The sequence below is a fragment of the Danio rerio genome, chromosome 11, assembly GCF_052040795.2.
Source record: "Danio rerio strain M-AB ecotype USA chromosome 11, GRCz13ab, whole genome shotgun sequence".
NCBI lineage: Eukaryota > Metazoa > Chordata > Actinopteri > Cypriniformes > Danionidae > Danio > Danio rerio.
The window spans coordinates 6,089,296-6,104,377 of record NC_141031.1 but is presented as its reverse complement, the minus strand read 5'-3'; the positions used below and the strand labels follow the sequence as shown (position 1 = coordinate 6,104,377).

General features: G+C 39.2%; 2 protein-coding genes across 6 annotated transcripts in view; one reads left to right on the top strand and one right to left on the bottom strand.

Moving 5' to 3' along the window:
* Positions 1-15,082, bottom strand: part of ranbp3a (RAN binding protein 3a) — a 1,280,039-nt gene that overhangs the window by 1,191,263 nt on the left and 73,694 nt on the right. The window lies entirely within an intron of this gene.
* Positions 1-15,082, top strand: part of ano8b (anoctamin 8b) — a 43,111-nt gene that overhangs the window by 13,970 nt on the left and 14,059 nt on the right. The window contains exons 9-16 of the mRNA XM_087273134.1: positions 780-890; positions 3,048-3,180; positions 4,766-4,904; positions 8,126-8,222; positions 8,433-8,549; positions 10,124-10,251; positions 14,425-14,586; positions 14,674-14,826. Coding sequence (XP_087129260.1) covers positions 780-890; positions 3,048-3,180; positions 4,766-4,904; positions 8,126-8,222; positions 8,433-8,549; positions 10,124-10,251; positions 14,425-14,586; positions 14,674-14,826 — 1,040 coding nt within the window. The remainder of the gene's footprint in view (positions 1-779; positions 891-3,047; positions 3,181-4,765; positions 4,905-8,125; positions 8,223-8,432; positions 8,550-10,123; positions 10,252-14,424; positions 14,587-14,673; positions 14,827-15,082) is intronic.

The window sequence follows — 15,082 nt, the reverse complement described above, 5'->3', positions numbered from 1 at the left end:
GAATGAAGCGAATTTGAGGTGCAAATGAATCGAAAATCACGAACAAATACTTCAAATATGACACGCAAATGAAACGAGTTTGACTTGCGAATGAAGAGAGTTTGACATGCGAATAAAGTGATTTTGGCACGTGAATGAAGTGAGTTTGACGTGCGAATAAAGTGAGTTTGGCACGCGAATGTAGTGAGTTTGGCACGCAAATGAAGCAAATTTGATGCATGAATGAATCGAAATTGATGAGCGATGAAAGCGAATTTGACGTGTGAACGAAGCAAGTAAACTCAAAATGTTCCCTCGTCTTTTCTGCATCTGGTGTGAACACAGCATTACAATCACTCCAAATCTTTAAAAAAAAAAAAAAAGTGTTTCACACAGGGGAGTGGGCTTGACAAACTACCTGTAAAAACACTGTTCTCTGTCTAACCCCCCCCTTCTCTTTCCTTATTGAATCACTGAATGCCTCTTCGATTGTAAGTTGCTTTGGTCAAAAGCATCTGCTAAATGACTAAATGTTAGATTACCGAGCTCAAACCCCAGTCCCACACATTGTAAGGGTCTCATATTGTTCATATCAAGCCACTGTCCTCTCTTCTGTGAGGGCTGGTGCATTCTGTTATGTGTCCTCTTCTCATGTTTCAAGGGGAATGACGGTGACATTTAAACTTGGCTCTGTGAACGAGGGGGAGAATGGACGGCTTGCAGTGAGTCTGTTTGTACATAGCAACATTGCAGAGTGACTGACGTTTGCTTCTTTTCTGTCTTCTTGTTGTGTTTCGCAGATAAGCTATTTGGAAAGCGGCTGCTGCAGGCCGGGAGACACATCATGTCCCATAAATCCTGGATGAAGACGGTGCCTACAGAGAACTGTGATGTCCTTATGACGTTTCCAGGTACCTTGGATGTTTCTTTCTCTCTTTGTTTTGTTCCCTAAGCATGCGCTTGTGCAAATATGTGTATGTTTTACTATAGATAAAATAGAAAATATCATTTATCTATCAGTAGCTTTCAGCACTATTTTGCGTCCGTATTTGCTTGGTGTGTAACGGATCACAGTTGATCTGTGATTCATATGAATCACAACCCACAGTTCAGATCAAACGTGACCGAAAATGCGAATATATGTGTGTGCAACTTTTGTTTTGCTTATTTGATTCTTTTATTTTTCAACGAATCCACGTCTATTGTGATGTACATTTAACGGTCGAATGAAGCTAATTTAATGCGCAAATTATTTGAATTTGACGTGCAAATGAGTTGAAAATATACCACAACTAGAGAAATATTTTTCCCCCAATTTGAAACATTGATCAGTTCATTTTTTAATTTAAATGACTCAGAAAAACTTTACCATACACTCGGAGAGGACGAATTGACATTTAGACTAGCTACAAAATGTGTATACACCCTACACACCATAAGAAATGGTTAATGTAAATTTGTGTATCTTATTTAAATAATTTTAACTTTTTACTACTATTATTATTATATTTATCAAATGTATTGTTTTTTGTGTCATTATATCTTTTCTGTATTACTATAAATTTTTCAATGGTTTTAATATATTTCATATTTGAAGTGCTTCGGCAATACTGTACTTAATGTCATGCCAATAAAGCAACTTGAACTTGAGTTGAATTTGACGCGCAAATTAAGCGAATTTGACGGCCAAACGAAGCGAATTTGACGTGCGAATGAAGCGAATTTGACCTGCAAAATTAAGAGATTTTTGACACGCGGATGAGGCAAATTTGACACGCAAATGTAGCGAATTTAATGCATGAATGAAGCGTATTTGACGCACAAATGAAGCAGACATGTGAACAAATTGAATTTGACGCACAAATGAAGCAAATTTGATGCATGAATGAAGCGAATTTGACAAGTGAATAAAGCTAATTTGATGCGCGAATAAAACGAATTTAACATAAAAAATAAATTGATTTTGACGCACGAATAAATCGAATTTGACGTGCAAATGAAGAAAAGTTTACACACAAATGAATCTAATTTGACGTGCGAATAAATTGAATTGCATTTGGCGACGCAGTAGGTAGTGCTGTCGCCTAACAGCAAGAACGTCGCTGGGTCGCTGGTTCGAACCTCGGCTCAGTTGGCGTATCTGTGTGGAGTTTGCATGGTCTCCCTGCATTCAGGTGGGTTTCCTCCGGGTGCTCCGGTTTCCCCCACAGTCCAAAGACATGCGGTACAGGTGAATTTTGTAGGCTAAATTGTCCATAGTGTATGAGTGTGTGTGTGAATGTTTGCCAGAGATGGGTTGTGGCTGGAAGGGCATCCGCTGCATATAAACTTGCTGGATAAGTTGGCGGTTCATTCCGCTGTGGTTAATAAAGGGACTAAGCTGACAAGAAAAGGAATGAATGAATGAATGTAGCTCCTGGGATGTATTTGGCGATCTTCAGAAATGTATATGGGATGTGTTTTTAAAATGAGCCTGGTCTGGTAAATGTTGAATTTGAATATTTGGGTGAACTATCCCTTTAAAGAAACAGATTGCCATCAATTATTACTTCCAATCTTGGAAAATAATCTTCATCATTTATTTAAAGCACACTCATGGAAACTTTGATTTCTGTGTATGTTTTATTCTCTATAATGTTTAATAGTAAAATAAAACCCATATTCTGTGATAGCTGTTTCTTTTTTGTTAAAAAATACCTTAACCAAGTTTAGTGTTGTATCCTCTCACTATAACCTGCTGCTCATGTTTTGATATTTTAATTAAACTTGTAGAGTCAAATATTGTGCGGTGTCCCCTCTGGACATCACTTTCATCACATACAGTATGTGTGTATAGTGTAATTGATGACAGAAGTGCTGCAGTGCGTGTAGTTAGGAAACGGTGTAAGGAAACCTTTTTTAAAACCTTAAATTGCTAGATAGGATGCTGGTTGAAAGCAGCCTGAAGCAATATATGTAAGTTCAGGATGATTTTTTGCTGCATTTTTCACGAGTGTATCTGAAAGTATGAATAATGTGTGTTAGTCTTTACCTCAAAGACAAAGGTGTTTATATTGGTCTCCATGCAGACACCACAGATGACCACACGCTGCTCTGGCTCCTGAACCACATACGGCTCGGCATCCCAGAACTCATTATCCAGATCCGGCATCACAAACACACCCGAATGTACGCCTTCTTTGTCACCGCCACATATGAAAAGTAAGAGGGGATTGGAGGGACACTGATTTATCTGTCTTTTATGTGTGCTTACTTGAGGTCATTTTAAAGGGGGAGTTCATCCAAAGATGAAAATTCTACCTTTAACTCCAAGCTATCTGAGATTAACTAGCCAAACCCGTGGAAGATATTTAGAAAAATGCGGAAAACATGCAACCACTGACTTTCAATAGTATTTCTTTGTTTTACTTTGCATGTCAATGGTTGCATGTTTTCAGCTTTCTTTGAAATATCTTTTTTGTGTTCAACAGAATGTGATACAAAACCACTTGAGGCTGAGTAAATAGTGAATGCATTGTCATTTTTGGGTGACCTCTCCCTTTAATGTAATTATCCTACAACCCGACTTGGGATAAGACATGAAAGGCAATCAAATGCTAGTTTGATGTTTATTGTTAAGTTCCAAAATGAGCCTCTAAACAAGAAATCGAGGGCCTCATGGGAGCTCAGGGGGCAGAAGTCTGTCACAAGATGCATCTGATTAAAGATACAGTTGAAGTCAGAATTATTAGCCCCCCTTTGAGTTTTGTTTTGTTTTTTAAATATTTCCCAAATGATGTTTAACAGAGCAAGGAAATTTCCATAGTATGTCTGTTAATATTTTTTCTTCTGGAGAAAGTCTTATTTGTTTTATTTCGGCTAGAATAAAAGCAGTTTTTAATTTTTTAAACACCATTTTAGGAACAAAATTATTTTTAGGCCCCTTTGAGCTATATATTTTTTTCTGATAGTCTACAGAACAAATCATCGATATACAATAGCTTACCTAATTACCCTAACCTGCCTAGTTAACCTAATTAACCTAGTTAAGCTTTTAAATGTCACTAAAAATATCTAGTTAAATATTATTTACAGTCATCATGGCAAAGATAAAATAAATCAGTTATTAGAAATGAGTTATTAAAACTGTTATGTTTAGAAATATGTTGAAAATATCTGCTCTCCAGTAAACAGAAATTGGGGGAAAAATAAACAGGGGGTCTAATAAATCAGGGGGGCTAATAATTCTGACTTCAATTGTACATCTAAACATTAATATTGAGAAATACAGTTAAATAAAATGATTTCTATTTGAATTGTATTAAGCATAATGTAGTCCTGTGTGGCAAAGCTAAGTTTTTAGCAGCTATTACTCTTCAGAAATACTACTATGTTGATTTGATGCTCAAAAACATACAAATAATTAATTAACAATTATTGAAAAAAACAAAACAATCATATCATAAAACACAATCATACTGGCCTCAGACTTTGCAATGATAGTGTACAAAAATATGCTGTTTTGTACACTCAAAAAAATTATGTCTGCAAAACTGTTGCAAGCCATTTATTTGTGTTGAGTTTAAACAAACAAATTAAATTTAATAAAATTCTACTTAATTTGTTAGTTTAAATTTAGCCCAAATAAATAGTTTACAGCCACTTAACGTAAAAAAAATTGGGTAAATCCAAGGAATCATTTCTGAATAATCTTTTTCAGTGTAATATATGTTGTCTTTTTCGTATATGTATGCTTATCAGCCTTAATCTGAGGCTGCCTCTGATGTATGTTTTGTGTTGTGTTTAGTCTTTTGCGAGGGGCTGAGGAGATGGGACTTCTGAAAGCTGTGAAGCCGGAGTTTGGCGGCGGCTCTCGCAGTTTCTCCTGTGAGGAAGATTACATCTACGAGAACATCGAGAGTGAACTCTGTTTCTTCACCTCACAGGTCCTTCACTAAGCTTAAATGTTATGACTTCGCTTATATGCAACAATGATCAGTAAATTATGGGCGTCGCGGTGGCGCAGTGGGTAGCATTGATCGCCTCACAGCAGGAAGGTCGCTAGTCTGAGCCTCGGCTGTGTCAGTTGGCATTTCTGTGTTGAGTTTGCATGTTCTCCCTGTGTTCACGTGTGTTTACTCCTGGTGCTCTGGTTTCCCCCACAGTCCAAAAACATGTGGTATTGGTGAATTGGGTAGGCTAAATCGTCCGTAGTGAATGTTTGTGAATGAGTGTGTATGGATGTTTCCCAGAGATGGGTTGCAGCTTACATTTACATTTAGTCATTTAGCAGACGCTTTTATCCAAAGCGACTTACAAATGAGGACAAGGAAGCAATTTACACAACTATAAGAGCAACAATTAATAAGTGCTGTAGGCAAGTTTCAGGTATGTAAAGTGTAAGACGCAGAACATTAGTAATTTATTTATTTTTTTCTTTAACACAGTTAGCAGTGGAGCCAGAGAGGCAATTGCAGATTAGAAAGGAAAGTGGAGACTAAATAGTTGAGTTTTTAGTCATTTCTTGAAGACAGCGAGTGACTCTGCCGTTCTGATGCAGTTAGTGAGTTCATTCCACCAACTGGGCAGATTGAGCGCGAGAGTTCGCGAAAGTGATTTCTTCCCTCTTTGGGATGGAACCACGAGGCGACATTCATTCACAGAACGCAAGTTTCTGGAGGGCACATAAATCTGCAGAAGTGAGAGCAGATAAGAAGGAGCAAAGCCAGAAGTCGCTTTGTAAGCAAACATCAGAGCTTTGAATTTGATGCGAGCAGCAACTGGCAGCCAGTGCAAACGTATGAGCAGCGGAGTGACATGTGCTCTTTTAGGTTCATTAAAGACCACTCGTGCTGCTGCGTTCTGAAGAAGCTGAAGAGGTTTGATAGAGTTAGCTGGAAGCCCGGCTAGCTGGAAGGGCATCCGCTGCATAAAACATATGCTGGATAAGTTGGTGGTTCATTCTGCTGTGACGACCCCAGATTAATAAAGGGACTAAGCCAAACAGAAAATTAATGAATGATCAATAAATTATCTTAAATAAGACGAAAACATTTATAGAGATGTTATATAAGTATATAACTTTACTCACCTTGAAAATGGAGGCAACTTGAATGGTTTGTGAGCACAATTAAGTGCACACAGCATGCCATATTATCTGATAATTGTAAGAAATGATCCCAAAAGGGGGCGAGGCAGTGGCGCAGTAGGTAGTGCTGTCGCCTCACAGCAAGAAGGTCGCTGGTTCGAACCTCGGCTCAGTTGGTGTTTCTGTGTGGAGTTTGCATGTTCTCCCTGCCTTCGCTTGGGTTTCCACCAGGTGGTCCAGTTTCCCCCACAGTCCAAAGACATGCGGTACAGGTGAATTGGGTGGGCTAAATTGTTCGTAGTGTGTGTGGATGTTTCCCAGGCATCCACTGTGTAAAAACTTGCTGGATAAGTTGGCGGTTCATTCCGATGTGGCGACCCCAGATTAATAAAGGGACTAAGCCGACAAGAAAATGAATGAATGAATGAATCCCAAAAGGCAATTGACTGTGTAATGCTTTGTTCACTCTAGACAGATAAATCGCGCTATTCACTTATAAATAGACGCATGAACTTTTTGAGTTCACTCGCTTCATTCGTACGTCAAATTCACTTCACAACAGACACGGATTCACGTCATGGGCAGGGCTTCTGTCTGCCTGGTGACTCTAGCTTTGTTAAATGGTTAACATGGATTTTATTAAAAGAATAACCGTGTTTATGTGCTTTGTGAAGGCTGAAAAACAGCGTAGATACGTTTGGAGCCGTAGAGATCGTGGAGTCCACTAGATCCTTTCAGAGGTGCAGCCAGCTCTGTGAGTTCATCAACTCCTTCAGAAACAATACTTGGAGAATGGAAGCTTTCAGCGGTGCTTCCGACTGAGCCGAGCCCAGTTTGATAAACTGTTGTCGGTGTCGGCAGGAGGATTTTCCCCCCGGTACTCACAGGCGCTACATCATAATCACGCCCCCACAAAAGGAGGCTCCTGATTGGTTAACGAGGCACAAATGTCTACTGAAGTTCAGATTTTTGAATTTGAGCGGTTTGCGCAAAGCATGCAATACACAATTGTATCAATTGTGCAAAACGCTCAATTCGCGCCGCTTTATTCGTGCGAATCACATCATCCACGCTGCCTCATTCACACATATCGCGCCACAGGATGTCTATTCATGCCTTTGTATTGACTTAACATGTAAATCACTTGATGCTTTTTCCGCATCTGGTGTGAACGCAGCATAAAGCCACATTAAACACAACAATAATACAACGTATATGCCAAGCTCAGCAGCCAATCAGCCGGAATCAGATGAGGTGATGTGATGGCGACTAACGAGACCTAGCTGTCACTCAATCAGTTATGCAGACTTAATATAAATGGAACGGATGAGTTCTAAAAAAATTCACTCCCTCACATTTGTCGTGAAGTGTAATAATAGCTATACACACTGAAATAGTTTTTTTTGTACCAGGCTGTAAACACCTTTTTTCTGCTGTAAAGTTGGCCGTTTTAAGATTAGGGTCAACAGAAATGTGCTCTATTTCGGAGCCATGCCTAGCGTAATTTTGATAAATTGCAGTTTCAGTTACTTCCATATTTGCTTCACGAGGGAGAGCGTGAGGTTGCCGCTTGGTGTCATCAGAGGGGGTAAGCCCCGCCCATTAGAGATGATCTCCTCCTCATTAGCATAGGACGTCAGCCTTGTTTTTTAACCAGCCACTATGCTGACACACACATTTTTAGCTCCGCCCTCTTTTGAAAAGAGCTCAATCTCATTTGAATTTAAAGCGACAGCCACCAAAATGACACAATTAAGATCAAAGTCTTAAAGGGGCGGTTTCAAAGAGTTATAAAATATTATTTGTGCTGCATTTTGAGCTGAAGCTTCACATACACACTCTAGAGACATCAGAGACATTGTAAAAACCTTTAAAAATGTGCATGATAGGTCCACTTTAAAGGCCCCCTAGATTTTCATTGTAAGCCCATAACTGTAAACCCTTGCTTTAGGCTATAAACTGAGATATGAGTTTGTCAGTAGAGCTGTTTTATTTAACCAATGCTTTTCTGACTCTGAAATGAATTTATTTCATGCGAGCAGTGTTACAGATTAATGCGCAGTGTTTTCCATATCACAGGAGCGGCAAAGCATAATCAAATACTGGCTGGACAATCTCAGAGCAAAACACGGGGAGGCCCTTCACAACATTCACTTCCTGGAAGGGCAACCAATCAGTGAGTTCCTCTCTTTAGATTTCCTGAAAGCCCTGAGAAGTGTGTGCCTGGTCTGTACCCGTGGCCTGTATGTATGTATATGTCACTCATCCTCATGTATCAGATGTAGTGAAAGGTTTCTACGAGGGAGAGTTTTTTACCGGAGTTTTGAATACCTGTTCATGTTGTGTGTGTGTGTTAGTGAGCGTGCACTGTGTGTGTATGTTCCAGTTCCTGAGCTGAGGGCGCGAGGTGTGATCCAGCAAGTCTTCCCGCTTCACGAGCAGAGGATTCTGGGGCAGCTGATGAAGTCATGGGTGCAGGCTGTGTGTGAAAAACAGCCTCTGGGTTAGTAGTTTTTAATGGGTCAATGGTTTTTTTAATATCAGCATTACTATTTGCTGGTCTTTCTGAAAAAAAGTGCTTAAAGCAGCTTAACACTATGGGTTCTATTTTGACGGTCCATGCGCAGAGCGCAAAGCGCAGGGCGCAAACGCTTTCAGGGCGCATTTTTGCTAATTTACGGACGGGAAAATCTGCTTTGCGCCGTGGCACATGGTCTAAAAGGGTTGAGTTTATTTTCTTAATGAGTTATAGGTGTGTTTTGAGAATAAACCAATCAGAGTCTCATCTCATATTCCCTTTAAGAGCCAGCTGCGTCACGCCAAGAGCAAATTCGCTATTTACAGGACGCAAAGTAAGTCTAAGTGGAAAAAATGAGCATTTCACAAGCAAACAGTTCACAGTTTTTTAACAGAAAACTGTTAAACAGAGCATCTACTGCGTGAGAATGAGAGATAATGGATCTACTTTCACTTTCGCTCTTGGATAGGGAAACCTTTACGCACAGCCATCAAGTCTATAAATAATTAATTGCGTTTGTTAAGCACAAATATTCGTTTCAAAACTATTTCTAAATTCAGTTCTAATTTCCAGCAAACGAATAAATGAACAACAATAACAAAGTGTGCTCAAAAATCAGTGATTTTTCATATTTATGTAGGCTAGAAAATAATATGTTTTGTAATATTTTAATCCTTTATATTTATATTCTATATCTATTCTTATTATATCCTATATATATCCTTAATTTTAAAATTTTTTCATATGTAAAGATATTTGCCTATTGCTCTCTTTTGCGTATTAAGCAGTGTGTAAGCGAGGCGCAACTCTGCGCCGGAGTTTAGACCGGGTTAGTTTTGGTCTAATGAAAAATCTATTTTAGTTTCTCAAAATAGCAACGCGCCAGCGGTCCGCCTCAGAACGCCTTCATTTTTAGACCAGAACGCCTATGGGCGCACAAATGAGCGCTAATGCATTTGCTATTTAAACAGCGTAGCGCAACGCCTCAAAACGACTCTTGCGCCAAGCTGAAACTAGCAAAAGACTATTGCGCCACGCCTTGCGCCAGGTGTATGATAGGGCCCTATGTCTTAACCAGAGTTGATGCATTAATACACAAATACACTTCATTAAACATTTACACATAGACAACACCTATCTGCTTTAAGATTGCAGGTTAACTATGTCTGTATATAATAACTTATATTTGATTATAACTTTAACTTAATTTAATTGTAATGCAGCAATGTGCACCTTTTGTAAAGCTGCTTTGAAACAATAATTATTATAAAAAATGCTACACAAATAAACTTAAATTGAATTGAATTGAATTGAATTGAATTGAATTGAATTGAATTGAAGAGAGGTAGCCCGCCCACATGCTCTTTATTATTGGCTTTGAATTTTGATTGATTTTGCATCTTGTTGCTCTGCCACACCTGTTATCTTGTATAGTGTTTACCTTAATCAGTAAACTAATCATTGTTGATTACTTTCATTACCAGCTTTATTGATTAGTGGCTGAAGGGCAGCCCAACTTGGGTTCTGAGTCTGTGTGTTCTTTTTTTTTTCTCTGTCAGATGATATTTGTGATTATTTTGGAGTGAAGATCGCCATGTACTTCGCTTGGTTGGGTTTCTACACTACTTCCATGTTGTATCCAGCCGTTATTGGCTTTGTATTGTGGATGCTTACAGAATCAGACCAGGTACTGGATCAGTAAACTATAAAATGCCATAAAATGTAATTTATATGCTATCATATTGGAGTTTCGAGTTTTTAATTACTCATCCTCATGTCGTTCCAATCCTCTGAGACCTTCATTCATTTTCAGAGCACAAATTAAGATATTTTAGATGAAATTCGAGAGCTCCCTCATCCTCCATAGACAGTAGGGTTGTGTGATTAATTAAAATCATATCAAAATGGTGATTTAAACATGCATGATTTCCAAATTGCCTTACAGCATGATTTTTGTCTGTGGACATGTTGAAAAGTTCACGCAACTACTTCTGATATGTGGTCAAGCAGAACATCGTAGCCTTACTTGAGTTTACAAACACACTTAGCGTATTTATTTGTTTTGCCATAAGTCTGCTCTAGAGACAATTTCTTAAACTTGTACAGGGTTATTTCTTGTCTTATGTCTGTTTTAGAGACATGTTTCAGGTTTTTTTTATACAGATTAATTAATCGAATTGTTTTCCTTTGGAAATATGTTTTAGATTCATACCGTAAAACGTCTGTGTGTGTCAAAATCGGGACTAAAACCGAAACCGCAATATCATTCAAGAAAATCGTGATTGGTTTCTTTTGCCCATATCGCACAGCCCTAATAAACAGAAAGTCTTGACATTCAGAAGTCCAGAAAAGCAACCAAAAACATTGTCAAAACATTCGGTTTTACTTCTGTGGTTCATCTGGAATCAAACAAAGCTCCAAGAACACTGCTGAGCACAAAAAAAAACTTCGAAAAACAACTTTGTTTACCAATGCCTTCCACATCAGATCAAGGTGCATTTTTACTACATAATATACGACAATTGCATGTTGTGCTGCTGATTCTTATTGACCTTATTCTAAAATGCGGAAGTGCGCCTGTTTTCGCGATTGTCTTAGAACTTCCGATTCAGTCGCCTATGGGAGAAATGACAAGGAATAATAAACGGCAGAAAATGGCCAAACTACTTGCTCAACAAACAAATGTTTGCATGACTATACAGACCAAGTAGCATAATATAATAAGAAAATATTAAATTGCAACATCAAGCAGCGTAACGAGCAGTTGTTAACGTCAAAAAATGAATGGAAGTGAATGTGACCGGAAGTCGCGAGACAAAAAGATTCAAATGACAGCGCCCACTCGTCAGCTGAGAATAAGGTGAAGAGCAATATGTTGTACTTCAGTGGTTCAACTGTAATCATACAAAGCTCCAAAAACACTTTTGTGCACCAACAATCTTATTTCCCACATCAGGGTGCACATGTTTACTAAGGGTAATACAATGTATTTGCTGTTATGGCCAGCAGATCAACATGCAATCATTATATTGTTTGTAGTAAATGTGCACCCTGACCTGATGTAGAAGACATTGGTGAACAAAGCCATTTTATGTTTTTGTGTATGCGTTTTCAGTGCTTTTGAAGCTTTGTATGATTACATTTAATCGACTGAAGTTACATGGAAAGTTTGACGAAGTTTTTGGTTACTTTTTTGCACTTTGAACATATATGAACCATCCCTTGGAGGGATCAGAGACATCTCAGATTTAATCTACAACCCAAAAGCAGAAAAGTTGGGACAGTATGGAAAACGCAAATAAAAAAAGCAAGTAGTGATTTTAGGAATTTTAAAAGGACAAGGACGCAAGTCTAAGCTAAACAACAGTGATCTCTGATCCCTCAAGAATCCTCATTTACCTATAAGCGATATCAACACATGGGCTCAGGACCACTTTGGCAAACCTGTCAAGTACCACAATACGTAGTTACATACACAAATGCCAGTTGTGTTTTATGCCAAAAGGAAGCCCTATGTTAACAGTGTCCAGAAGTGTCGTCGACTTCTCTGGGCTCTGAGCCATCTGGGATGGACCATCACACAGTGGAAACATGTACTGCGTACTTGTCAACCCTCCCGTTTTTCCCGGGATTCTCTTGTATTTTACAATTGTATCCTGCTATCATCCTGTGGAGTTACTTTCCTGTATTTCTCTCGTATTTTTAATCTTTTTATGAAGGGTGGCAATAAACATTAAAGAGCCGATCCTCCCTTTATGCAACCCACACCACCGAACCACCAGGGGGCACCCCTTGCTCTTTAATGTGAATCTGTTCTGTGTGATCATTTTATGTAGGCATGAAAACACTTTGAATTCAATCTAAAAACGGCAGGATTCCCTTTCCTTTCCAAGCGCAGTTGCTCCTCCTATGCAATCCTCAAAACAGTCAGTCAGTCAGTCAGTATGTAGCGATGCGACACTGTCAGATAGTGATAAATAGACGCTGTTTCCCAAACCGTTTGCTGTGTGTATTTGAACAGACATATACACATAATAATAATAATAATACTAATATCTAAACATGTCGATCTTGGTGTGTTTTTTTTATTTTGTTTTAAATGAGTTTAGTTACTGAAGTTTGCCCTGCGCGCTTGCGGTTTTTAGGAAACTTCTTCGGTGTGTCCATCTTGTCAATGTTATTATTCTAAAAGGTAATGATTCACACTTATCAAGTAATTGCTTCGTACTGTTTTTATTTTTTCGTCTTACATTCTTCGGGTGATTTAAAGACACAAACGTTTCGGCACAATGCCTTCCTCAGTGTGTAACACATTCCTCTCACTTCCACGATTTTATCCCATAGTCAATCACAATGCGTCATTAGTCACACAGCCACTCTCATTTTCATTTTTTTATCCATGAATAACTACACAATGACTATCTATGTTCACACTTCAAACTTCATTCCCAGATAAACAGTATATCAATTATTATCATTTGCCAAGTTCATTCATTCATTCATTCATTTTCTTGTCGGTCCCTTTATTAATCCGGGAAATGAACCGCCAACTTATCCAGCAAGTTTTTACGCAGCGGATGCCCTTCCAGCTGCAACCCATCTCTGGGAAACATCCACACTCACATTCACACCCACACTCATACACTACCCACATAGCAAAATTTCTCTGGCCCAGCTCTGGCCCACACAATCAGGTTTTGCTTGGCCCACATGCCGCTGTGAATTACGGTACATGACTGGACCAAATCTGGCTTCCAGACAAGGGCCAAACACAGACCATATCTGGGCCATGTCTCAGCCAAGTTAATAACTCATAACTGGGCCTGAACTGGGCCAGAAAGATTGGTGTGTCACGATTGCAATGAAATTAATAAACCTATGAAGCGTTGTGCTTTAGGCACACTATGGGCCTTGTTTTTTCTCAGTGACCTGATTGGTAGAATTGATTTATTTAATCAAAAAATATTTTCATGTATTTTAAATGTGGGTCAAGACTGGCCAAACTCACATGGCCCACAATCAATTTTTAAAATCTGGGCCAAATACTACATTTTACATCTGGCCCAAATCTTGTGTGCCGCATTATAGACGGTGCCACCTCTGCCAAACCCAGGCCATGGTTGGCCCACATGCTGTATGCCAGTGCCGGATGAATGCCTGATGTCCCAGCTTTATGCCCAATCTGGGCCAGAATTCTTTGCTACTAGGGTACGGTCAATTTAGCCTACCCAATTCACCTGTACCACATGTCTTTGGACTGTGGGGGAAACTGGAGCACCCGGAGGAAACCCACCCGAACGCAGGGAGAACATGCAAACTCCACACAGAAACGCCAACTGAGCCGAGGTTCGAACCAGCAACCTTCTTGCCAGCACTATCTACTGCGCCACTGCCTCGCCCTCATTTGCCAAGTTTTAAATAAGGATAAAATATTTTATTTATTCCTTATTTTTACATCCCAGTGTTGACGGGTATTATGTACTGTGGTCAGATGAATCAGTATTTCAAGTATTTCTTGGGTTGCAAGAACCAAAATTGTTAATACATGTTTATTTCGAAAAAAAAAAACCCCAAAAAAAACCATACAAATCATGAGGTAAAAATCACTACTTGTATTTTTATTCTGTATACTTTTTATTACTATCCCAACTTTATCTTATTTGGTGTTGTAAAATATCTTAATTTGTGTTCTGAAACTAAATGAAGGTCTCGGGATTGGAACAACATGAGGGTGAGTATTGAATAACCGAACTTTAATTTTGGGTGAATCAATCATTTAATAATTTATGGAATGATATCTTCATATTAGAGTCTACTATTGTTCATGTCCCGTGCTTGATTTTTCATGTAATCCTTTCAGACCAGCAGGGATATCTGTTGTGTGGTGTTTGCTCTCTTTAATGTGGTGTGGGCCACGTTGTTCCTGGAGCGCTGGAAACGCAGAGGAGCAGAGCTGGCGTATAAGTGGGGAACGCTGAACACCCCTGCAGAGTCACTGGAAGAGCCCAGACCTCAGTTCAGGGTGAGGGGAAGGTGGACGATACATCTGAAACACGTCATTTAAACTTCTCTTAAAACCATTTCCATCTTTCTTTTGCCTCTGGGTCAGGGTGTGAAGAGGTGCAGTCCAGTGACGGGCTGTGAAGAGTTTTATTACCCACCGTGGAGGAGGAGAGTGTTCAGGTGGCTGGTCAGCTTTCCTGTCTGTATTTTATGCCTTTGCTTTGTATTTCTGGCCATGCTCGTCTGCTTTGAGCTTCAGGTAAGTTACACGCTCTCACATATTCCTGATTATTGTGCATGCAGATTTCATTACTTTGTATTAATTTAGAGACTACATAGAATATTTGTACTCAAAAAGATTTTTAAAAAACACAGCACTGAAAAAAGGTCCAATATAAAAGTGGTCATGCACTCCCTGCTGAAAAATCCAGCTTAGGCTGGTTGGCTGGTTTTAGCTGGTTGACCAGCCTGGTTTTAGAGGGGTTTTGCCCATTTCCAGGCTGGTTGCCAGCAAT